General features: G+C 48.0%; 1 protein-coding gene across 1 annotated transcript; it reads left to right on the top strand.

Annotated features, from left to right (window-relative positions):
- Positions 1-237: 237 nt before the first annotated feature.
- On the top strand, positions 238-23,972 carry NME9 (NME/NM23 family member 9). The gene is made up of 11 exons (XM_068982652.1): positions 238-270; positions 3,332-3,389; positions 8,528-8,631; positions 10,910-10,981; positions 12,597-12,713; positions 13,782-13,857; positions 16,530-16,612; positions 19,095-19,187; positions 20,092-20,246; positions 21,845-21,984; positions 23,875-23,972. Exons 1-11 carry the CDS (start codon positions 238-240, stop codon positions 23,970-23,972), a joined length of 1,029 nt encoding a protein of 342 aa, XP_068838753.1.
- Positions 23,973-24,807: the final 835 nt, after the last annotated feature.

Consider the following 24,807-nt stretch of genomic DNA (forward strand, 5'->3'; position numbering starts at 1 on the left):
CTGGCGAGCCAAGAGCCCTCGGGCTTAAGCTCAGCTTTCTCCGTGGGGTGTTCACTTTGGATCACTGCGTTTATTTGCGGCCATTCATAATTAACTTGAAGGAGTGGAGTTGGGGAGGTGGGCGCTTTATCTGAAGGAGGCTCTAGGCTTGCAGATCTACTCAATGTTCTGTCGTGAGGCTGCGGCCAGAATGGCCTGAACCCTCAGTAACAGAGCTTCTGTCTTCTTTGTAGAGCCATGGGCAGCAAGAAAAAGGAAATTGCCCTGCAGGTAAGTCTCAAGGCGAACTTGGCTTCCAGCACTTGATTGGGGTGGAGTGGAGGAGGGGTGCGGGAGGATGGTCTGGAATGGGAAGTGCAGTATAAAAATGACTTCCCTGGTGGTCCAGTGGTCAAGACTCTGCGCTTCCATTGCCGGGGGTACGGGTTCTATCCCTGGTGTGGAAACTAAGATCTCATAAGCTGCACAGTGTGAGCAAAAAATTAAAATTAAAATATACTATTAAAATGTGGCATATAACAATGTTCACAAATTTGAATATTGTACCCTTCTGCCTTAAAGGAATAAAAGCTTATCTTGACCTCTAATGATGACAATTTTTTGTGTGTGCATGTAAATATAAACATTAGGAGGGCATGGCAACCCACTCCAGTATTCTTGCCTGGAGAATCCCATGGACAGAGGAGCCTGGAGGGCTGCAGTCCCTAGGACTGCACAGAGTCGGACATGACTGAAGCGACTTAGCAGCAGCAGCAGGCATGCAAATATAAGCGTATAATCATAAACTTGGATAAAAGCTGCTTATCTTTATAATGCTTATGCAACCGTGAACCTGAAACATGAATTAAAATAAAACAAAAAATAGCAAGAAAATATGAATCAGTATAATTCAATCTGACATATATTTTGTTGAGGTATAATTATGACTTGCTGAGAGAATATAGGTTCTTAGAGTCTGGGCATATGTGCTTAACTGTGCCCTTTCTGAAGACCCACTTCTCCCATCACTTCTTTCTTGAAATCATTTGCTTATTCAAAGAATGTTTTGATATTTTATGCACTATACTTTCCTTATAGAGTGCTTTACTTTGTTTGCACCTGTGACAAGGGAATTAATAAGACAATGACTACTATTGTCCTGGCCCTGGCCCAATAAGTAGTGGTTGATTCTAAAGTGACGGTTAAAAAAAAAAAATGCAGGCATGGAAGGGGATGGATGTGGGATGGAAGGCTTTATTATCATAATGTAACGTGGGTGCCTTTTAAAGTAAACTTTAAAATTTTTCATGGTCAGGCTCTAGGCACCTTTCAGTAGATGGGCAGTGGTCTCCAGGCATCTGATTTCTCCTTTATTGTTCTCTGTGGCATCAGCACTTTACATGTGAATTTGTATGTGCTTTTTAAAAAGAAGAAAGCAGTATTAGGCTAAGGATAGTATGCAGGGGGGCTGGATGGGCAGGGAAGGGAAGAGTTTTGGTCTGGAAGTCAAAGATTTAATGCAGTTCTTGACTCTTCTGGGACTTTGGATAAATCACATAACTGCTCTGGGCTAGAGCTCACCCATCTGTGGAAGGAGCATGTTGGGTGAATTATCCCTAAGGGCCTTCCAGCACTGAGATTTTAGTACTTTAGAGTTATGAGATTTTTCTGTGTCTGTAAATCAATTCTAAGCACCTGGTCCTATCATTTATTGCTGTGAACAATGTCCTCAACCTCTCTGAGCCTCCTTGTTCTTTGTGTAAACAGGAGGGATGATGCATACCTGGCAGAGCTGTGGTGATGAGACTCCTGTAGATATGTCCAGGCTTGCGGCTCTAAGCATTTTGCTCCATATGATTGTCTCTTCACGTGTCTGTGTCTGATATTCCCTTTGTAGAGTAATAACATTTGTTATCAATGTTTTTCATGCATATTCCCCAGAGCTCTGAGTTCATTGTGGTGCTCAAAGGAAGTGCTCCCATTTGCTGAGGCAGGGGGTGGGGGGTCGCTATGCACTGAGGCCTCTGTGTAAGCATTGCTTCTCTACCTGGTCAACTCCTTGAAAACAGTGTTCTGGAGTCTGCCAACCAGGAACCCTGTCCTCTCCCTAGGTGAGACTATTTAGGGTTCCTCAGTTGACCCAATATCCCAGCAATATAACTCCTAGGTATTTACTTACTGAAGACGAATGAAAGGGTGAACGCAAAAGATTTAACAAGAATGTTCCTAAGTCTTTATTCATAAGAGCCCCAAATCATCTATCAAGCAGAAAGTGATGTTGTCATACAATGGAACGTGCTCAGGAATAAAAGTGAACAAACTACTGAGATACAATTACACAGATGAACGCCCCACATCCGCTGAGCAAAAGAGACCAGCACAAAACAAGACACGCTGTACTGTTTCATTTATATGAAGTTTTAGAATCAGTAAAATTAATTTGTTATGACAGAAAGCAGGTTGGTGTTTACCTGGGGAGAGGAGTAGGGAGTGAGTGGGAGGAGACCAGAGGGAACTTTCTGGGGAGCTGGGATGTTCTATATTGTGAGAGAAGTGTGGTTACCTGGGTACATGCATTTGTTAAAACTTACTCATGTGTAACAGTTAAGTTCTGTATGTCTCACTATGTATAATTCATACCTCCATAAATGTATAAAAAGACAAAAAAGCAAAAACAAATGAATACCTCCTTGTACATAAATTCAGATAAATGTCAAAATTTAGTGTTGAGTAAAAACCAAATTGCAAACGGAGATCTTCAATATGATACTATTTATGTACACAAAACAATTTTACATATAGTTTTGGCAAAGTAACAAGTAAAAATGATTTTTTAATTAGAAATTTTTTTAAATTTTTGGCTGCACTGGGTCTTCATTGTGGCATGCAGGCTCTTCTCTAGTTGCTGCCCATGGGAGGCTTCTCCAGTTCAGAGCATGGGCTCTAGCGTGCACCGTCTCAGCGGTTGCCCCACATGGGCTGCCTGGGCTTAACTGCTCTGAAGCATGTGGGATCTTAGTTTCCTGACCAGGGATCAAAGCCGTGTCTCCTGCAGTGGAAGGCGAATTCTTAACTACTGGACCACCAAGGAAGTCCCAACAGTTTTTAAAATGAGATTTTTCTTAGGATAGTGGTTATTCTTGGGGTTGGAGGCAGGAGAGAGAGGAGAAAAGAAGACTGGGCAAAGAGGGCAGCTTGAGCTGTATTTGTCAGTATTTCATTCAGAAAGAGATGGAGAGAGAAGAGAGAGACCTGACTGATAGATATTAGTAGGTAACCTAGAGCAAACGCACCAAATTGCTTCCCCATGGGCACCCGCAGTAATACAGCGTCTGTTCCTCTCTGATGCTAGGTCAACGTCAGCACCCAAGAACTTTGGGAGGAAATGCTCTGCTCCAAAGGACTAACTGGTAATTTAAGATGATTTTTTAGACCCATTCTTTTCAAAATTCCTAAATGGCATATTGAACCATGGAGGGAAAACCTGCAAAGAGTATCATTTCCCTATAACCTTGAGTTTCATAAATAAAGAAGAAGGTAATTCTTTTGTGTGTATGTACATATCTGGTTTCAACATCTGTTAGTCCAATTCAGGAAACTAGTCAGTACTGCCGGATAGCAGGGTTCCCTTGTTTTAGAGCTGATTGTCATGCTCAGGGCATATTTGGTGTTAAAATTACTTGAGGCACAAAAGGGGAAGGTATTGAAAGGAACAGAGGATCTCTTGGAACTCGAGGGCTGGACTGAGAGCCAGGTAGCTCAAGAGAGTGGAACCAGGGGCTGCACAGTCACTAGGAAACAGCACAGCCTCCTGGTCCCCTACCCTCCTTGTATCAATATCTATCGCTGAGTAACAATTTACCCTAAAACTTAGTAGTCTATAGCACTCAACATTTATTATCCCACAGTTTCTGTGGACCCAGAATCCAGGGGTTGCTTAGGTGGGTGCCTTTGGCTTGGGGTCTCTCACCAGGCTGCAGCTAAGGAGTCAGACCAAGAATGTCAAGGCTCAACTTAGAGTTTAACTTACTTCCAAACTTGGTCATGTGGCTTCGGCAGATCTTCAAAGGTCATTTCCAAGTCCATTCCTGTGACCATTGGCAGGATATAGGTCCTTACTGGCTGTTGGCCAGAGACATCCATTTCTTGCCATCAATTTCTCCATAAGGCTACTCACAACATGGTAGCTTCTTCCCCCCAACCCCTCCACCCAAAGCAGGGTTCAGGGAGAGAGAAAAAGAGAGAGCGAGCAAGTATGCAAGAGAGGTGAAAGTCACAGTCTTCGTGTAACCTAATCTCAAAAGTAACATCCCATCACGTTTGCCCTGTTTGTTTGTTAGAAGCTCTGGTCAAGCCTGCACTCAAGGGCAGAGGCCCACACAAAGGTGTGAATCCTGGGAGACAGGGCCCACTGATGGCATCTTAGAGGGTGCCCATCACAGCTGCTCCCCACTCTTTCTCCACTTCTTTTCTTCTAGAAGGGCTCTATTTTTGTGTCTGGTCAGTTCTTTCTATGAATGCACCTGCTCTGTCAACTTGTATCTGCTCTCATCTCTCTCCTTCGCTGCCCCCCACACCATGACTTTAGCACTCAAACCCCCTCCCCCAGCCCTCTCTCAAGACTCAATTTGTCTCTGCAGCCTTGTCACCCACTGTACTCTGGGGTGTGTCCTGGCCTCCAGCCTGTTTCCAGCACATGCCACTAGTTTCCCCACTTCCTCACTCATATCCACGTTGTTCCTACTACCTGGAGTATCATGGTCCCCCAACGGACTGGAGAAATCTTTCTCCTTCTCAGGCAGCTCTAAAGCAGCCTCCTTGAATGAAAACTTTACTGAACCTCTGTGTGGTCACTTCCACCTGGTGTCTCTAGGGCATCTGGGGTGGACTCTGTCTCAACCTTTCAGCAAACAGCCAGCCTTGTGTGGCCCCTGTGTGGCTGGGGATTCCATGCCTGCACCCAGCCTCTAGACACAGGGCCAATGTCTTTTCATCTCTATCTGGAGCACACATGTCAAGGCCTGGGCTGAGTGGGTACTTAATGAATGCGGTTGTGTTGATCCAGGATGGAATGTGAGTCTGGCCACTCTCTATTACTTGAGGGGCTACAAAGCTTTGTTGATGGTGCCAGTTCTTGACTATTTTGTCCATACTGTTTGTCTGTGCAATCAGAACACGGCTCCTGGATAAAACTTCTATATCTTTAATAACAAACTCATAAGAAAGTGAATTTCTTACTACTCATAAGTAAGAAAACCACAAACTCATCGTGTTTTGAGGATTTGCCATGTTCCAGGCACCCTATGTGATCATAGCTGCCATCTATGGAGCGTGGAATTGTTGAGCCCAGCACTAAGCGCGACATGAGGAAATCGTGCGGACTGAAGGCAGCAGGGGCTCATCTGCCTCGTTCATCAGGCAGTCTCAGGAAGACATGAATCTTTCTAGAGCCAGCAGAGATTTGTGCCCAAAGTCAACCACCATCTTGGAACTCTGGTTGGCTCTCTTCCATCTGCCTTCAAACATGCAGAAGTCTATTCAGGTTTGCACACACACACACACACACACACACACACACACACCCCTCCCTTTTCACTTCTCTGCCATTTCTTCCCTCATTTCTCTGCTTCCTGCCATTCGATCTCTTCATATAGTGTCTCCCCAGTCCCCAGTCCCTTCTCCCCCTTAAACATGGCAAGTGTGCCTTGTCCCCACCACTCCTCAGAGAGCCAGGGAGTGCGAGAGGAGATGGGAAGTTGGTACAAATGACTGGGCTGACCTATCAATGGAAATCCTGCATAGAGATTGGTAGCTAACTGTGTCCCAGTTTTTTCTTTTCTTTTTTTTTTTTTACCTGCCAGAGCTTGAACCTGTTCTCCTTGGTGGGCTTGGATACAGGGTCATCTGAGTCTTCCAGGACTTTTTCCCAGTATGACCCAAATGCCTTTCTCTCCCATTACTGGGGTCTACTGAAATTGCTCAACTGTGAAGCTGTTGTCCTTAAAGAAGCCCAGAGCTTCATCTTCCGCCTGGATGCTAAGGACCAAATCCCTCTCTCTTGCCCCTGCTGATGTCTAACTGCCTTTGGGACCATTTGGCTTAGACTCTCTGGTTGCTACTGGAAATGAGCATATCTGGAATCTAGTGCACTTCCCTCCCTCCCCAAACGCTCTCTCCCTGCCTTCACTCGGTTCTTTTCCTCTGCTGGGCTCAATGGTGGGTCTTTCTCACACCCACAGGACTGTCACCCCCCTCCCCCCAGTCTTTCCACTTCCTTTTCAAAGTCTCAGGGATTCTTCCATTCCTTCCATCCCTCCCTTGACACTGCCACCCCTGTGTCTGGCTTCTCGATCCCTCCCAAATCCAGTCTGATTCTATCTCTGTAAAACTATGTAGCTTGGCTGAACTGACTCATACTCTTGAATTTGTGCATCTTCATTCCTAGAGTTATTGAAAAAGCATGAACTATGGCATCAGACAAACCTCAGTCCAAAACTTGGTTCTACTCCTTGAGAATTTTTATTTTGTTTTACGTTGGGTTGGTTATTTCATTTCTAATTCTATGGTAGGATAAAAATACCTATGTTGCTGGACTTTTTTGAGAGAAAAGCCAAGTGCAGATGGCTTAGTAAATATTAACTCTCCTTTCTAAAAACTTACTGTGAGTCCTCATTGCCTAGTAAATCAGGATGGAGCTCCTCAAACCCACATTCCTTGCTTGTCCAGTGGTCTCTGTCACCACTTCCCACAGCCCAACCCCAGTGGCCCCTGTACACCCCTACCATGCTTCCCATCATGGGCTCCCTCTCTGCCCATCCAGGCCTGGCATTTCCACAGTGTCCAATGCAAGTCACCCCTCCACTGGGTAACCTCTTCCCAACTCCTACGGTACAGTGTTAGTGCTGCCAGAGTCTATGCTAACTTCAGTCGTGATAATTTAGGGAATTCCTTGGCAGTCCAGTGGCTAGAACTTGGTGCTTTCACTGCCAAGGACCTGGGTTCAACCACTGGTCAGGGAATTAAGATCCCGTAAGCCATACCAGTCCATTCTGAAGGAGATCAGCCCTGGGATTTCTTTAGAAGGAATGATGCTAAAACTGAAACTTCAGTATTTTGGCCACTTCATGCACAGAGTTGACTTATTGGAAAAGACTTTGATGCTGGGAAGGATTGGGGGCAGGAGGAGAAGGGGACGACAGAGGATGAGATGGCTGGATGGGATCACTGACTCGATGGATGTGAATCTGAGTGAACTCCGGGACTTGGTGACAGACAGGGAGGCCTGGCGTGCTGCGATCCATGGGGTCGCAAAGAGTCGGACACGACTGAGAGACTGAACTGAACTGAAGCCATATGGCACAGCCAAAAAAAGGTGGGGGGGAGATATTCTGTACCATGCTTTATTAATAAATGTTCTCATATGATGTGAAAAATTGAAATGTGAACCTTCAAAAAGTAAAATCACAAATTGCTTGCTATTAAAACTGGCAGAGCTGAGAGTTTATAAGCAGTGTCCACACTCCCTCCCCATGACCAAGCACGCCTGCTGCTGAACAAAAATGCCCTGCTGTGTGGATCAGGCATGAACTCTGACTGCTGAGGTCTTCATGAAGACATCCTTTCTCTAAAATGTGACCATCAGGACGTCACCATCTAGCACTTACTCGCGGTGTCTGACTGGGCTGGGTGGGTTCTGTGTGTGTCCGCTGCACACGTGTTGGCTTTGTTGCTTAGCTTCTCGCAGGCCTTGAGGTCTAGTGCCGTCAGACAAGCGGGTCCTTCATATCCAGTTCCTGCCACACTCCAGAGACCAGGACCAAGGCAGAAACAAGCACCCCAGTTTCCACCTAGGTCTCTCTTAGGTTCACTTTCTGGGAGAACAACGTTGATTTGATAGAGTAGGTAAAATCCCCCTTTACCAAAAGCGAGTGGCTTTTAACTTGTCAGGAGGAAAGGTTAATGCTGTATTTAGTAGCTAAGAGTTGATTGTATGCTGACAGGTCACCTACTATTCCTCTCAGAAGGGATACTTTAAGTCTAATTCAAATAGTTACAGAGGGCCTCTCTGTGCTATGCCTGAAAATTCCTTGTGGTAAAGGATGCATGTTAAGTAAGTGATTTTCACTCTACTCACTTCATTGAGTTTAGAATTTGGAACACTGAGTTCATAAGGGAAGCTGTGTTTCCACTCTCGCTCCTGCTCTGCTGGGAGAATACATCCTCTTAACCAGCAAATGGGGCTTCCCTTGTAGCTCAGTTGGTAAAGAATCTGTCCGCAATGTAAGAGACCTGTGTTCAGTCCCTAGGTTGGGAATATACCCTGGAGAAGGAAATGGCAACCCACTCCATTATTCTTGCCTGGGAAATCCCATAGACAGAAGAGCCTGGAGGGCTACAGTCCATGAGGTTGCAGGAATTGGACATGACTTAACGACTGAACCGCTAAAGCACCACAGCAAATAAAGATGGCCATCGGAGTGGGTGGGAATGTGCTGGTATCAATTTTGCCTGACATGGCCGGGCGCTCCGGTTTCTTGGTTCCCCGCAGTTGTTGACGTCTACCAAGGCTGGTGTGGCCCCTGCAAGCCCGTGGTGAGCCTCTTCCAGAAGATGAGGGTGGAGGTCGGCCCGGACCTTCTGCATTTTGCATCAGTAAGATCCTCTCTCAGCAGAATGTCAAACAACGGTTGCAAAAAAACTTAAAACATTGAAAAACAGGAACAGGAAGCCTGAGGGGCCTTTTGCAGATCATGGAGAGAGTATTCGTTGTGGAGTTTCTGCTGATGCCAGTTTCTCGGGCGAGGAGGTTTCCTGCCTTCCCGCCTCTCACAGTCCTGGTGGGCTTGGCCACCCCTGATGCTGGAGCAGGGACTACTTGGCCACTCTGAGGCCAGTGCTCCTTCTTCTTGTCTCTTGGACACTGTGAAGCCTGGAGTCTCACTTTCAGAGCACAAGGTTTAAGATCTCTATCCTTGCTTCTTAAAGAGGACTTTCAGCAAAGGTTTCCTTGGGTCATTGGATGGAGATGGGAATCATTTCCGGAGACGCGCGTAGGAGACGCGGGATGAGCTGCAAGGGGTGAGGCTCAGCCAGTAAACACGGGAGCGAGGCTCCCTCGCGATAACTCTGGAGAAGCTGCGCTTCCGGGGCTTGCCCTGCTCTCGGGAGCCGGTGGTGAGGCTTTGGTGGAGGAGCGCAGGAGGGGCCTGATGGTGGGCTTTATCCAACCTGGAGGCAGAGCTCAAGGACCCTCCTGTGTCCCAGCCACTAGGAGCAGAGGTGGGATGGTAGCGGAGGAGCTCCCTTGATCCGGAGAAGGAGAAGCTGTCATTTCCTCCTTATTTTATTCCTCAAAAAACTACACTGGCAACACTTTTTACCCATATGTTGACAGGACACTTGTTAAGGTTCAGATGAAAAGACATTAGAAGGAGCAGCATGAGAGAGAAAAGCCAGGGCTCCACCTGGGGACGGCATCACTCGTGTGTGTGTGTGTGTGTGTGTGTGCGTGTGTGTGTGTGTGTGTGAGTGAGATGTGTAATGGATGTGTGTGATGTGTTATGTGTAACATATGTGTGTTATGTAGTAATGTTATGTAGTAGTGTGTGTGTTATGTGTAATGTATATGTGTGATGTGGTGTGTGTGATATGTGTGTATGGTGTGTGTTATGTGTAATCTATGTGTGTAGTATAGTATGTGACTTATGTGTAATGTGTGTGTGTGATGTGATATGTGTGTTATGTGTACTGTGTGCGGTGTGGTGTGTAATGTGTGTGTGTGGTATGGTGTGTGTGGGTATATAATGTATGTGTGTGCATGTGTGTGGTGTGTTATGTGTATGTAGTGCATGTTGTGTGGTGTGTATGTGTTACGTGTAATGTGTGTATGTGCTGTGTGTGTAGGTGGTATATGGTGTGTAGTATTGGGGGTGTGGTGTGATGTAGTGTGTGTGTGTGCGTGGAATGGGGATGAAGTGTGTGTGTGTTGTATGTAGGGGGGATGTGGTATGTGTGTGTGTTTTGTGAGTTGAGGAGTATGTGTGTATGTGATGTCTGTGTGTGGTGAGAGTGTTTGTTGTGTGTGTATATGTGGTATGTGGTGTGGGGACGAGGTGTAGGTGTGTGTGTGTGTATGTGGTATGGGGATAAGGGGTATGTGTGTGTAATGTCTGTGCATGGTGAGTGTGGTGTGTGTGTGTGTATGTAGTATGGGGATGAGGTATGTGTGTGTGTGGTATGTGAGGATGTGGTGTGTGTGGGATGTGAGGGTGTGTGGTGTATGTGTGTTGTGTGGGATGAGGGGTATGTGTGTTTGTGGTGTCTGTGTGTGTGTATGTGGTATGGGGGTGAGGTGTGTGTGTGTGGTATGTGAGGGTGTGTAGTGTGTGTGGTATTTGGGGGGCGTGTGTGTGTTGTGTGGGATGAGGGGTATGTGTGTGATGTCTGTGTGTGGTAAGTGTGATGTGTGTGTGTGTATGTATGTGATATGGGGATGAGGTGTGTGGTGTGTGTGGTATGTGGAGGGGTGGTGTGTGTGTGTTGTGTGGGATGAGGGGTATGTGTGTTTGTGGTGTGTGTGTGTATGTATGTGATATGGGGATGAGGTGTGTGGTGTGTGTGGTATGTGGAGGGGTGGTGTGTGTGTGTTGTGTGGGATGAGGGGTATATGTGTATGTGAAGTCTTTATGTGGTGAGTGTGCTGTGTGTGTATGTGGTATGGGGATGAGGTGTGTGTGTGTGTGTGGTGTGTGAAGGTGTGTGTTATGTGTGTGCTGTGTGGGATGGGGGTATGTGTGTTTGTGGTGTCTGTGTGTGTATATGTGGTATGTGACGGGGGGGATGAAGGCTGTGTGTGTGTGTGAGATGCGTGTGTGAGATGTGTGTCCCACGCGGCTCTCCCATCACCCTGCTGACCATCTGTCTCCTTTAGGCAGAGGCAGACTGTCTTGATGTGCTCGAAAGATACCGAGGGAGGTGTGAGCCAACCTTTCTGTTTTATGCCGTGAGTACCTTTACAGTCGGGGATGGTCCCACAGCTGCACCCCTGAGGGTTCAGAAGGACACCTCTCACCAAGAGCCCACACTATTCCCAGCAAGAGGTGCTGGCTTCTCCTGACTTTATTGTTTGGCCGAGGACCAATGCCCTCCATCACGGCACTACTCGCAGGCAGAACCCTGAGGAGTCACTCTGGGCTGCACGCCTCCTGAGGGCTGGACTCGGGACAGAGGACGATCCCCTCGGACGCCTGTGCGCCTTCTAGCTGTGAGCACTCTTGACCCAAGTCTCACTCCTGGCACAGGGTTTGGCGAGTCCCACTGTGCTCCACAGAGGGAACATGAATGCTCCACAACATGAACGCGCCTGTATTTACCGTTGCTTCATCATTAAATGTGAAGATATGCTGACATAAAGTTGGAAATGAGAAGGTCGATGCATGACAACCAGTGGTTTAGCATTTGCAGAACTGCCCGGCTGCCTTCAGCTGTGACATCCACAGCTGTGGATGCTCCTGGCCCCCGAGGGTCTACCATCTCACATCTGGCTCCTGGCTTTAGGTCACCTGCCAGGCCCTGAAGACAATGGGTTGATTTTCTCCTCCTGACTCAGTGCAGTGCTCCGTCACACAGTCAGGGAAACTGGGGTCTGCTCACCAGGGCCGGGGTTGTTTACCTTGGAAACCTTCAGTCTCCTGCCCTTGGCAGCAAGTCTCACAAGTTGGAAGCTTCTGGTGAAACATCATTTGAGCTTTGGCCTTCAGGAGGGAGATTGAAGTTATTCGATGGAACCTGGTCGGGGGGATGGGGAGCGGGAGATGCTGAGATGGACATGCCCCCAGCCACATGGCGTCAGAGCTCAGTGGCAGAAAAGGCATCATTACCGCACTGGTTTGCTTGCCTGACCCTGGAGCATGCAGATTAAAGCATCAGTTATAATGGCCATGTGGGGACATGTGGCAGCTTGTCACCATCGTCATGCAGTGGTGGTCCCCTGAGGGTGGGATGGACACAGAAGGAGGACCCAGTGTATGTGATGGTCTGTGAGTGACAGGCAGGGAGAATTTTGAAGAATTAAAGATGGGAAGCTCCAGTTCCCTGCAAACAGCACCTCCACTGTGAGGTTCTCCCTGATCACCCCGGATGGAGTTGGGATTTGACTCTTGCCCCAAATCCCAAGCACCCTTATTAATGCAATGGCCGTATCCTGTTGTAGTTGTTTCTCTGACACCACCGTCTCCCTCCCCACTCCACACCCAAGTCACTGAGGGTGGTGTCTGTGTCTTTCCATGTTTCGGGTTTATGTTCTCTGCCTCTGTCTTGGTGTTGGGCATAGTAAGTGCTCAGCTGATACTTGCTGGATGAAGGAGCCACAGAGAGGCCACACTTAGTGACTCACAACCTGTGGCCCTGGTCCTCCCTCACCTAACTCCCCGCTGCCCTGAAGGAAGTTTTGAAGGGAGGGGAGCATGGGGAGGGGGCAGAGAAGTGACTGGAGGCCATGGGTGTGGGGTCCATGGATCTTGACCTTGGGCACACTCCCAAAGCCCTTGGACACTCGCTAGCTCTTGAGAGAGGTTGCTGTCATGTGATCTGCGCAGGACCTCTGTGCTGTGTTCCAGGGAGGAGAGCTGGCGGCAGTGGTGAGAGGAGCGAATGCCCCACTGCTGGAGAAAACCATCCGCGAGCAGCTGGAGGCAGAAAAGAGGGTGTTGGCTGAAGGCAGAGAACGGAGGGTGGTAAGTGGCCAGGCCAGCAGGTCCCTCCCCTGCCCCGCCAGTGTCCTCCCTATCCCTGGAAAGCTTCAGTAAATGCCCACCTGCTCAGGGGATGTGCAAAGCCCACTAGGAAGTCTTTGAGGAAGTCATCCTCTTCATCCAGAACACTTTAGTGTCTCATCTATTTCTCGCTCATCCCCACTTCAGCTCCCAACAGGGGCTTCTGTAACCCTGACAGCGAATTCAGAAATGAAAATGAAGTTATGGCTCCAGGAGTGGGTTGGAGGAGTCAGCCTCAGGGGAACATCTCTCCTGGTGACCTGCCCTTCCCTCTCATTCCTGGGTTTTATTTGTGACCCCAGGGGGTTCATTTCTTTAACTAGAAAGGGGTCATTACTTTGAGAAATAGGATCAGTAAGCACTAGTTGTGATTTAGGTACAGTATTTTCAGGATAACACGGACTGTGAGTTTTTCATAAAGAATCGGCAGCCTTTGAAAACTGACACCCCTTAGTTAGAAAGAAGTATTTCCTGGTGCTCTGAGCAGCTGCCATAGGAGCCTTAACGTTGTGCAGTATCCAGTGTTCAAGTTTTCACACTCAATTCCAAAGAGCAAAGCTCTGTTCTCATAGAATGGATTGGAATCAAATCATATATTTCCCCCAGAAAACTGGCAAATTTTCCCCAAGAAAGAAAACACTTGTGCCTCCTCCACAGATAAATGATCTATCTTTACTACTTCCCCACACAGTGTAGCCGGTTGCTTTCTAAATGTTTGTATTTCAGTTCTTTGTTTGTCTGCTTGTCAACTCTCTATTTCATCTTTCTTCTTCCTTAGTTTCTATTTGATGCTTATGGAAACAGGCAGGCTCTAAACCTTAAGATCAGCATGGATTTAATTGCTCTCACCCTCCACCACCATCCAGTTACTCAAATGGACCTTGAAAAGTTTCCTAGACTGATAACCTTGACCCTCTTCTTTTGCTCTGCATTTGGAACCTTTACTTTCTTGGCTTCTGTTGGTTGTTGAAGGTCTTTGTGGAATTTTAATCAGCTATCTACTTTCTGTCTGTGACCACTTTGTACTAGATTAAAGATGAAGCTCTTTCTGATGAAGATGAATGCTTTTCTCATGAAAAGAATGATGGTGATGATGAGGACCTGGGTGAGTACAGAACCAACAAGCAAGCAAAAGGCAGTGCAGACTCGGACTTGATGTGTTTCTTAGAAAATATATGAGTAGTAAGTTTATTGAATAATCTGAACTCTGGGAAAATAACCCATAAAACATTTCATCTCCAATCACCTGACTTCAAACATACTGTGTTAATCTCCCTCCTGTGCTTTAATTGCATCTTGAGTGTCTTTCTGATCATGTTCAACTATAACAAGTGTGACTTTCATGACAATTACTGAGCATCAGGAAAGGCTTTCTTAATAAACTGGAGGGGAATGACACTAATAAGGTAAAGTAATGAGGTGCTGGGGTTTCCTTAGTCCTTATTTGAGTTAAGAACTTGAGTTTCTTTAACCATTTTTCTCAAGTGTGAGAAAGTCAGCTGTACTGAACCCCTTCCCTCCCCACAGCCCTGTACCCTCTTCCTCTTAGTCCTCAAGTATCAACTCATGGATTTTACACTCCTGAGCATCACTGTTCTTCCTGAGGCTTCAATATGCGAACATCTTGACCTGACAGTGGGAAGAGAAGCTAAAAGTTAGAGAAGTTGTTGCTGGCAAGGTAGCTCCTGATGGTCCCTGAGACACCAGAGGAAACCAGGATGTGGCTCAGGAACCAAGCAAGAGAGAGGAGGAAGTTCTGATTACTGCTGGAACGAGAAAAACTGCTATTTATGTGTGGATGACGAGGACTGTCTGAGATAGATTCTAATAAGGGATGTGGTGCAGTTTAGGAGAGCAAGAAACTTCAAGTGTGAAAGAGAAGTCAGCGATTTGACTTCTGCAGGAAACATTCATTGTCTCGTTTACGGATTATCTCTTCTTCTCGTCCCCATTATTTTCTCCTAAATCCGGTCTCTCCACTTGGGAAACTACACAGCGCCTGCTCTGCCCTTAGCCTCCCACTCTCCCAGCTCAGCTTCCTGGTCCACATTCCTTGGGCCGCCCTCTCCTCTGTCTCTGCCCATCTGCTCCTCCCAGGGCCCTAGTGACCTTCTGGGGGCCAAATCCAGCAGGCAGTTGCCAGTCAGAGCCTATGGTGTCCTGCTGCAGGCGTGGCTGCCGTCCATAGCGTCTTCCTACTCAAAAGCCTCTTCTTGAGACTTCCCTGGTGGTCCAGTAGTTAAGATTTCACCTTCCAGTGCAAGGGGGATGGGTTCAATCCCTGGTTGGGGAACTAAGATGCCCCATGTGCTAAGTCACTTCAGTCATGTCCAAATCGTTGTGAGCTTATGGATTGTAGCTCGCCAGGCTCCTCTGTCCAGGAGACTCTTCAGGCAAGAATAGTGGAGAGGGCTGCCTCCTCCAGGGAATCTTCTGAACCCAGGGGTTGAACCCACATCTCTTATGTCTCCTGTGCTGGCAGGTGTGTTCTTTACCACGTGTCACCTGGGAAGCCCTGAGATCCCACATTCCTTGTGGCCCAAAACAGAAGCAATATTGTAACAAATTCAGCAAAGACTTTAAAAATGGTCTGCATAAAAACCCCACAAAAACAAAAGTACCCCTCTTCTTGTCTGATGTCTGAGACATCTCAACCTTTCTCATTTTCTTCTCATTTTCTCTGGCCTGTCCATAGCCTCCCCTTCCTCAGCTTCTTTTCTTTTGCTCTCTCTTCAGACTGGAGTTCTTGGGCTCCTGCTCTGGCCTCTTCTCTTCTCACCTTATACCTCTGTGTGGTCTCTTTAATTGGTCAATTCATAAGGGGATTTAAAGTCCAAGGATTCATAGGATGTTAGAAATAGTGCTCATGGAAGGATGAACCGATTGGCTGCTTAACATGATCAACACTTTTTCAGCCCATATTTTTTAGATTTTCAGAGTCAACACAACTGATGTGAAAGCTGAAAAGAGAAAATAGGCCAGGGGGGATATAGTCTGTGGACCGCGTGCAGAGCTCACCAAGGCCAAGTCCATACAAATGGGAATCTGACAGGGATGGGTTTGTGCACAGATGTGGGTTCCCCCGAGGCGTCTGTGGGCCTGAGCAGTGGACGGAGGCCATGCGGCATCTCCCTCATCACCACAGCTGCTGGACCCGTGGACACAGCCACCCAGTAGCCTGGCCAGTGAGCTCTGACTGGTGCCTGGGCTCCAAACAACAAAGCGGCTGATTCTCAGGAGAATGGGACAGAGACAGAGGAGTCTGGTAGAACGTGCCAGCCCTGAGCGGACTTGGGGCCTGGGGCAGCCACCACTGACCACATGCTAGAAAGTCAGAAAGACACACCGAGAGGAGAACACAGTAGAGACCAGTTAGAGACCAAGAATCATTGCGGGGGCCGGGGGGGGGGGGTGTTGCACAGGAAGGGACGAGAGGGTCGTGGCCTGCTTCGCCTCTGTTCCAGCTGTCCCCTCTCCAGGCTGACTTGGTTGTGTCTGGGTTTTGCTCCTGAGTCGTATTTGATTTCCCTCTCCACCTCCCATCCTCGCCTCCTTCCCCACACTCTCCCTCCCAGTTCGTGTCCCTTGCAGCCAGGCTGGGGGTGGGGTCTGGAGCAAGACTCCTGCATTCACTGGAGTCCAGGTCAGCAGAAGCTCAGCCAAGAGGCTGGGGGAGGGAGGCGGGGGCTGTGTGGAGCTGCACGGTCCCTGTGGAGAGCATCCTGAGAGCCTCCTGCGAGTCCAGGGTCTGACAGCACCATCCCCGGCTTGTTGCAGTGTCATCAGAGAAGGCCTGCACCTTGGCCATCATTAAACCAGATGCGGTGGTCCATGGGAAGACAGATGAGATTATCATGAAGGTAAGAGAGACAACAGGAGACTTCTGAGTTGGGAAGATCCCCTGGAGGAGGGCATGGCAACCCACTCCATTATTCTTGCCTGGAGAATCCCCATGGACAGAGGAGCCTGGTGGGCTACAGTTCATGGGGTTGCACAGAGTCAGACATGATGGAAAGACCTAGCCCAGCAGCAAGAGAGACAACATTTCCCTTACAGACTGTACTTGTGTCTTCTCTGCTGGAAAAACAGGGCTGGGGCATAGTGTAGCAGTGTCCTAGGGGGAAGAGGCATCTAAGGAGTTTAATTAAAATTCCAATGAAGGAAGTCACAATATTTCTTTATTTGTTTTTGGCTGTGCTGGGTCTCTGTTGCTGTGTGAGGGCTTTTCTCTAGTTGCAGCACATGGGGGCTATTCTTTGTTTCCGTGCCTGGGTTTCTCACTGGGGTGGCTTCTCTTGTTGTGGAGCACAGGCTCAGTACTTGTGGTGCGTGGGTTTGGTTGCCCTGTGCCATGTGGGATCCTCCCAGACCAGGGATCGAACTCATATCCATGCATTGGCAGGTGGATTTCTTAAACACCAGGAAAGTCCTAAATTACAATTTTTAAATTGAATCAGGTCAGATATGACGAGAATGAAGGTCTCCACTGCTTTTAATGTTGTTTTTCCATCACCTTTTACTTTCAATACATTGAAATGTGAATTCGTGCTTGCTTTCAGTTCAGTTCAGTCGTTCAGTCATGTCCGACTTTTAAACCCCATGGACGGTAGCATGCCAGGCTTCCGTGTCCATTACCAACTCCCAAACCTTGCTCAAACTCATGTCCATTGAGTCAGTGATGCCATACAACCATCTCATCCTCCGTCGTCCCCTTCTCTTCCTGCTTTCAATCTTTCCCACCATCAGGGTCTTTTCACATGAGTCAGTTCTTCACATCAGGTGGCCAAAGTATTGGAGTTTCAGCTTCAGCATCAGACCTTCCAATGAATATTCAGGACTGATTTTCTTTAGGATTGACTGGTTTGATCTCCTTGCAATCCAAGGGACTCTCAAGAGTCTTCTCCAATATCACACTTCAAAAGCATCAATTCTTCAGGACTCAGCTTTCTTAATAGTCCAACTCTCACACATCACTACTGGGAAAACAATAGCTTTGACTAGATGGACCTTTGTTGGCAAAGTAATGTCTCTGCTTTTTAATATGCTGTCTAGGTTGATCATAGCTTTTCTTCCAAGGAGCAAGTGTCTTTTAATTTCATGGCTGCAGTCACCATCTGCAGTGATTTTGGAGCCCCCCAAAATAAGGTCCGTCACTGTTTCCATTGTTTCCTCATCTATTTGCCATGAAGTGATGGGATTGGATGCCATGATCTTAGTTTTCTGAATGTTGAGTTTTAAGCCAACTTTTTCACTCTCCTCTTTCACTTTCATCAAGAGGTTCTTTAGTTCTTCTTCGCTTTCTGCCATAAGGGTGGTGTCATCTGCATATCTGAGGTTACTGATATTTCTCATGGTAATCTTGATTCCAGCTTGTGCTTCATCCAGGCTGGCATTTCACAGGCACCCCACTCCAGTACTCTTGCCTGGAAAATCCCATGGATGGAGGAGCCTGGAAGGCTGCAGTCCATGGGGTCGCCGAGGGTTGGACATGACTGAGGGACTTCACTTTCACTTTTCACTTTCATGCATTGGAGAAGGAAATGGCAACCCACTCCAGTGTTCTTGGCTGGAGAATCCCAGGGACGGGGGAGCCTGGTGGGCTGCCGTCTATGGGGTCGCACAGAGTCGGACACGACTGAAGTGATTTAGCACTCTGCATGTAAGTTAAATAAGCAGGGTGACAATATGCAACCTTGATGTACTCCTTTCCCGGTTTGGAACCAGTCTGTTGTTCCATGTCCAGTTCTGACTGTTGCTTCTTGACCTGCATACAGATTTCTCAGGAGGCAGGTAAGGTGGTCTGGTATTCCCATCTCTTTAAGAATTTTCCACAGTTTGCTGTGATTCAAAGGTTTTGGCATAATCAGTAAAGCAGAAGTAGATGTTTTTTGGGAACTCTCTTCCTTTTTCAGTGATCCAATGGATGTTGGCAATTTGATCTCTGGTTCCTCTGCCTTTTCTAAATCCAGCTTGAACTTCTGGAAGTTCATGGTTCATGTATTGTTGAAGCCTGACTTGGAGAATTTTGAGCATTACTTTGCTAGCGTGTGAGATGAGTGCAATTGTGTGGTAGTTTGAACACTCTTTGGCCTTGCCTTTCTTTGGGATTGGAACGAAAACTGACCTTTTCCAGTCCTGTGGTCACTGCTGAGTTTTCCAAATTTGCTGGCATATTGAGTGCAGCACTTTCACATAATCATCTTTTAGGATTTGAAATAGCTCGACTGAAATTTCATCACCTCCACTAGCTTTGTTCATAGTGATGCTTTCTAAGGCCCACAGGACTTCACATTCCAGGATGTCTGGCTCTTTACCATATATATGTGTGTGTATCTCCTACAGATCCAGGAAGCTGGGTTTGACATTTTAACGAATGAAGAGAGAACCATGACAGAAGCAGAAATGCGACTTTTCTACCAACACAGAGCTGGAGAGGTCGGTTTTCCAGTTTCCACTTATCCAACATGCTTTCACTTCTTTCTCCTCCTCCAATATTATGTTTTAAATTGATATTAGTTTGGGAGAAACTAGACTTTTATGAAGAACAAGATTATGAACAGCAAGTGGGCCATGGAATTACTCTCAGCCTAATGATTACAGGCTGTGTCAGGGAGATGTTGCTTGGTATGCTCCCAACGACTAGAGTTTGACTCTAACTTAAGTAATGAAGTAAGGAATTTATTGGGGGGATTCTCTGTGACTCCCAGAACTGAAGAAAGAAGGCTGAAGGAGTTGCAGGAGAAGGTGTGGGGACAAGAAGAACCAAGGCAGGGGTATGGATTTCTGAAACAAAACTTCACAGGGAGTCACTTCAGGTGCCCCTGTTGGCGGATAGATTCAACCACTTTTCATCTGTTTCTGCTTCTGACTCATCCACCTGGGAGACAGGGTCTCCTAGCCTGGGCCCCACCTCTCAGGTGTGGAGGGTGTGTGGGGAGGGGTGGATAGGCATTGTGGTTGTCAGCCAGACTAGGACTGAGTGAAATGGGGAAGGGCTGCTCCCCAAAGGAAGCTTGAGTGCTGCTACTTGAAGAAGGAGGAAAGGTTGAGAGATGCTCAGCTGTATCCCCTGGTTTCCATGTATGTGGTGGTCTTCTAAATGCTGTCTAACTTCATATAATTTCATGCTCAACCCCAGCATGTCATTTCAGAGCCTCATCTTCCTGCCTTTAACTTATATTTGGGTTCCCTGTGTCTTTGGGCACCACTTCCCCTTCCTGGGATCTTCCAGGGCATGCTGGCTGGTGGTGAGGCAGCTCATGGGCCCTCTCCCATCCTGTGGGTGGGATGGGCCCCTGGGGCCCCTGGCCTAATTCACTCCCTTCCCTCCCTGTGCTAGGACACATTTGAGAAGCTGGTATATCACATGTGCAGTGGACCAAGCCACCTCCTGATCCTTACCAGGACTGAGGGCACCGAGGACGTGGTCACTGCCTGGCGAACCCTCATGGGGCCCTGTGACCCTCATGTGGCAAGGAGGGAGCAGCCTGACAGGTAATGTCACCAGCAATGGTCCTTCATGCATCTCAACACCTGCATCCGAGGAAGCTGAGAGCCCTGCTAGGGCTTCAGCCCAGAATTGTGGGTAATACAGAAGGCACTCTGATGGCCACGAAGCTCCCTCTGTTACATGCTGGGGAGTCCCTGCCCTTTGTTAGGTATTTGAGGAGACCCTGACATCCTCTCCCTCTGATCCCATCCCAGCCCTTCAGAGGTTGCCTCCTTGCTGCCTCTTCCCCTCTTTCTGAAGGCTGCTGTGCGTCCAGTCCTCACTGTTCTGTCTGTAGCAGAGGGTTTGTGGTCCCAGAGCCATCTGAAACCCTGACCCAGGAAGTACAGATTCCAGGGCTACACCCAGGCCTGCTGAGTCAGAGACTCTGAGTGGGGCCTAAGAATCAGCAGTGTGGACTCAGCACCCCCACCTCTCATCCCCTACTCCCTACCCAAGGTGTCCTGAGGTCCCCTAGAGTCTGAGCACCCTGTTCTGCACACAGCACTAGGCTGCCTTGGTCGGCTCCCTGGCCCCGTGTGAATGTTTAGCCTGCCGCCACCACTGCCAAATCCACTGTCTTGCCTTTGAAGCTGAGAGAGGCCCCGCCAGCAAGAAAGACATTAGCAAGAGACTAACTGCAGTTGTACTTTATAGTTGTAGGGAGCTGGGAACACTCATGTTTGAGGCAGCCGGGGCTGATGAAAGAGCCCAGAGTTCAGATCTTAGGTTTTCTGAGCCTCAGTTCTCTCATCTATAAAATGGGGTTGTGAGCACCTATCTTGGGAGGCTGTTAGAGTGCTGTGGTTAGAATCTCTCTTCTTCCTCTTGCTAACTGTGTGGTCTTGGGTCATCTATGCTTTAATCCGTCTGTCTTAATATCCTCATCTGGAAAATGGGAACTGCAATGGGAAAGGACCTGCCTCAGATTGAGAGAAAGAGGGAACTTGGAACACTGTTTGAGATAAAGGAAATCTTAGCAGTATTAGTATTATTTTAGGGAACCTTGAGGGATTAACTATGCCAATTTGTATCAAGCCTTCAGCAGGGTGCTTGCCTAGCCCCCATTAGTAACGACTACAAAATAACAGCTCCTGGGCTCACACCATGACTCATGCATATTTACCCCCTTTTAAAAATGTTTATTTGGCTGCATCAGGTCTTAGTTGCCACACGTAGGCTCCGGAGCACAAAGGCTTCAGTAGTTGTGGCACATGGGCTCTTGAGTTGTGGCACATGGGTTTAGTGACTCCATGGCATGTGGGATCTTAGTTCCAAAATCAGGGGTCAAACCCACACCCCCTGCATTGCAAGGCGGGTTCATCATCAGTGGACCACCAGGGAAGTCCTGACTCATGCACATTTAAACTGGGGGTCATGATGGTCTCCCTAGTCTCCCTCACAGGGTTGCTGCACAAATGAAACAAGGTCAGAACACCGCTGGTTACCATCACCCTTGATGCTGTTCCTGGCATTTCCAGCCGAGAAAGCCACGTCACAGAAATGCTGCCTGTTGATGGGTAGCTAGTGGCTACGTTGCCAGAGATCAAAACATTCTTTTCAAATGAGACTGTTCTTTCTTGTACATTTTGGATACTGCTAGTCTCCGGGCTCAGTATGGCACGGAAATGCCCTTTAATGCAGTCCATGGAAGCTGGGATTCAGAAGATGCCCGTCGGGAACTGGCCCTGCTCTTCCCCAGTTTTCGGTTTTCAGACCAGATTCCAGAATCCGCCCCTCTGGGTAAGTCATCCAGGCAGATCTGGTCTGTATTTAATCCCCAGTGAGGATGGTTGGTGTGTGTGTGTGTGTGTGTGTGTGTGTGTGTGTGTGTGTGTGTGTGTGTGTGTGTGTGTGTGTGTGTGTGTGTGTGTGTGTGTGTGTGTGTGTGTGTGTGTGTGTGTGTGTGTGTGTGTGTGTGTGTGTGTGTGTGTGTGTGTGTGGTTGGTGTGTGTGTGTGCCTGTGGTTTGGGGGTGGGGGTGTTGGTTACTGATAGTAACTATGTGGTAACCACCTTCAGGAAAACCGGGCCCCTTAGGAAACTTTAGTAACTGTCCTGCTGTTTTATTTTCAGAGTAACAGTGTTGCTTCTTAATACATTACATTTTTTGCTGCATATTTCACTTTGAAGCCAAACTCTTTTTGCAAAGTTACTTTGCATTCTCCCCTGGAAACCACAGGAAAATGTAACTAACCTTCCAAAAGCCAATTTCCAAGGCAGAGGCCAGACAGTCACTGGGTCACTTCCTCTGAGCTCCGCAGGCCCCACCAAGCCTTTGATGGGGTTGCCGAGAAATATAGGGTTATACAGAAGTACCCTCCGCCTGGAGCTGCTGTGGCTTTCGTATCCCTCAGCCCCCACATTTGGGAAAAGTGTGATGGGCTTTTTTGGAGGTACCCCTTCCAAATCCAGGTGAGAAAGCCACGGGGCTCAGAGCACATGTGATCTGCCCCACTCCATGAGTGGGAAAATAAGGCCCCTGCTGCCCCTGCCGAGTTGCACATCTCTGTTTGAGCCTGAGGTGAGGCGGAAGGGGCCGGGAGCGAACATGCTGGGAAAAGCAAAGGATGTGAAGGTGGCCTTCTTGGGAGAAGGCTGCCTGCAGATCTGAAACGGTAATAACCTCTGTATGCCTGCATGTTACGGGTTTTCACCCAAATACTTCCCTAAATGTTTATGTTCATCATGGTCTCCTCAAGATCCACATCCAGCCAAGTAAGAGTACGTGGTCAGAAGGCAAGGAAGGGAAGGGTGAGAGCTGACCCCTGCTGGCTCTTGTTTAATCCTGGCGCGGCCTGCTGCTGGCTGAGGGACAACTGGGAGTGAGATGGAGTTTATGGAGGAACTCTCACTCTGGTGTGGGCGGTACTGGGAAGACCAGCTTGCCTCTAGGGACCTACCCTCACAGGGAGCCCACCATGTGTGGTCAGGGGACCTCCCCATCCGTTTGGGGTAGTGACTGGAACAAGTAGGTATGACTCTGGGGAAGGAGGAAAGGCAACTGGCTGGGCAACACCTCGGGGAGAGCTGGGAGAGTGTGAGCCTGACCTCCCGTGATAATGAGCTGAAGGGTCTGGGCCTGGATCCCACCTGGGATAAGTGCACAGCTTCCCGTGGGGGTGACCGGAAGTGGCCTGGTTGGGGTGTGAGTGTTCTGCCCCTTTTCTGACATATGTGTTGCAGCCTCTCAGCCGTCAGGAGCAGAGTGTGCTTTCCGCGTACCCAGCACTTTTTCTGGGCCCTGGAGACAGAGAGTCTTGGGTCTGAATCCTGCCACTGCTATTTATTAGCGGAATAGCCTTGGGAGAGTTACTCTTTTGGACCTCAGTTGCCTCGTCTGGCAGATGGAGATGACGAAACCTGTTAGAGCCCCATCATCATCATCTTTCTCAGAGGGTTCTTGTGACACTCATAGCCTGGGGCCTGACACAAGTGCTCAGCCAGTGTCACTTCCTCTCCTAATTCTTCCCGAGTCCCTGACCCACATTCTAGGACCTCTTTGCTGCTCTGTCCACTCTGACCCCTAGCTTCACTGTCTACCTTTCTGCTGTTCTCTGGTGGACAGTCTGTGGGTGGGGGAGCAGGACTGGACTGTTGTAAGAAGACCTACAAAATGCCTGTCATCCCACAGGCCGTGAAGCTGAAGGAGCGGAGGGCCCCGGCAAAATGCTGTGCTCCCCGGAGGATGTGGATGAGGCAGCCCGTGACCAGGGTGAGGCCACAAGCTGAAGTCAGAACGCTTATATCTGCTGCACATAAGGAAACTTCCAGAACTGGAACTTCCTCTTTTGAGTACCAATACTTTCTTGATTTAGCTATCCTTCATGAATAAAAATAACGGTATCCACTTTCCTGCCTTACTAAACAGTATGAATGTGGAATATGTACTTTCGGGGGGCCATCCTTGACATTTTAGAAAATAAATGGACATCAGTCATTGAACTCTGCTGTGACACGATGTCATCTCAGGGGATACTTACTGAGCTAGAGGACAGTGTCTCCCCAGGAATAAATCTACATTATGGATGAAATGATTTTATTTTTTAGACAAAATTTTTAAAAAATATTTATTTGCTGCGCCGGGTCTTATTTGCAGCACTTGGGAGCTTCAGTCTTCACTCTGCCATGCAGCATCTTTAATTGCAGTTCTTACTTGCAGCAGACGGGATCTAGTTCCCTAAGCAGGGATTGAACCCAGGCCCCCTGCATTGGGAATGAAGTCTTAGCCGGTGCACCACCAGGGAAGTCCCACGGATGAAACAATGTTAGCGCTTAACTTGGTAGCAGTGAACTTGAAATCAGTGCAACAGGACTGGACGTGACACTTCAGGGCTTATGGGGGCAGATATAAATCAGCTTTAATTCAGGCCATGGTTACAACAGGCAGTCCTGGAATAAGCTGATTCACCATCTGTGGTTCTCCATGAATCAGAACATGTTCAGAAAACAGTGCTTGGGGGTTACATTTGGAACCAGGGTTCAACTAATTTTCTTAATGTCCCTCTCTCCTCATTTCTTGGGTTTCTGATTTTGGCTAAAGCTGAATTGTATTTTATTAAAAAAA

Source organism: Capricornis sumatraensis, chromosome 1 (assembly GCF_032405125.1).
Source record: "Capricornis sumatraensis isolate serow.1 chromosome 1, serow.2, whole genome shotgun sequence".
Lineage (NCBI taxonomy): Eukaryota > Metazoa > Chordata > Mammalia > Artiodactyla > Bovidae > Capricornis > Capricornis sumatraensis.

What these genes read in the sequence shown, in the direction of transcription:
- NME9 (XM_068982652.1), top strand. Translation starts at nt 238, where the DNA reads ATGGGCAGCAAGAAAAAGGAAATTGCCCTGCAG. An exon ending in AAAAGGAAATTGCCCTGCAG is followed by an intron (nt 271 to 3,331) that starts GTAAGTCTCAAG and finishes CTCTGATGCTAG; the next exon opens with GTCAACGTCAGCACCCAAGA. An exon ending in TGGTGATGATGAGGACCTGG is followed by an intron (nt 13,858 to 16,529) that starts GTGAGTACAGAA and finishes GGCTTGTTGCAG; the next exon opens with TGTCATCAGAGAAGGCCTGC.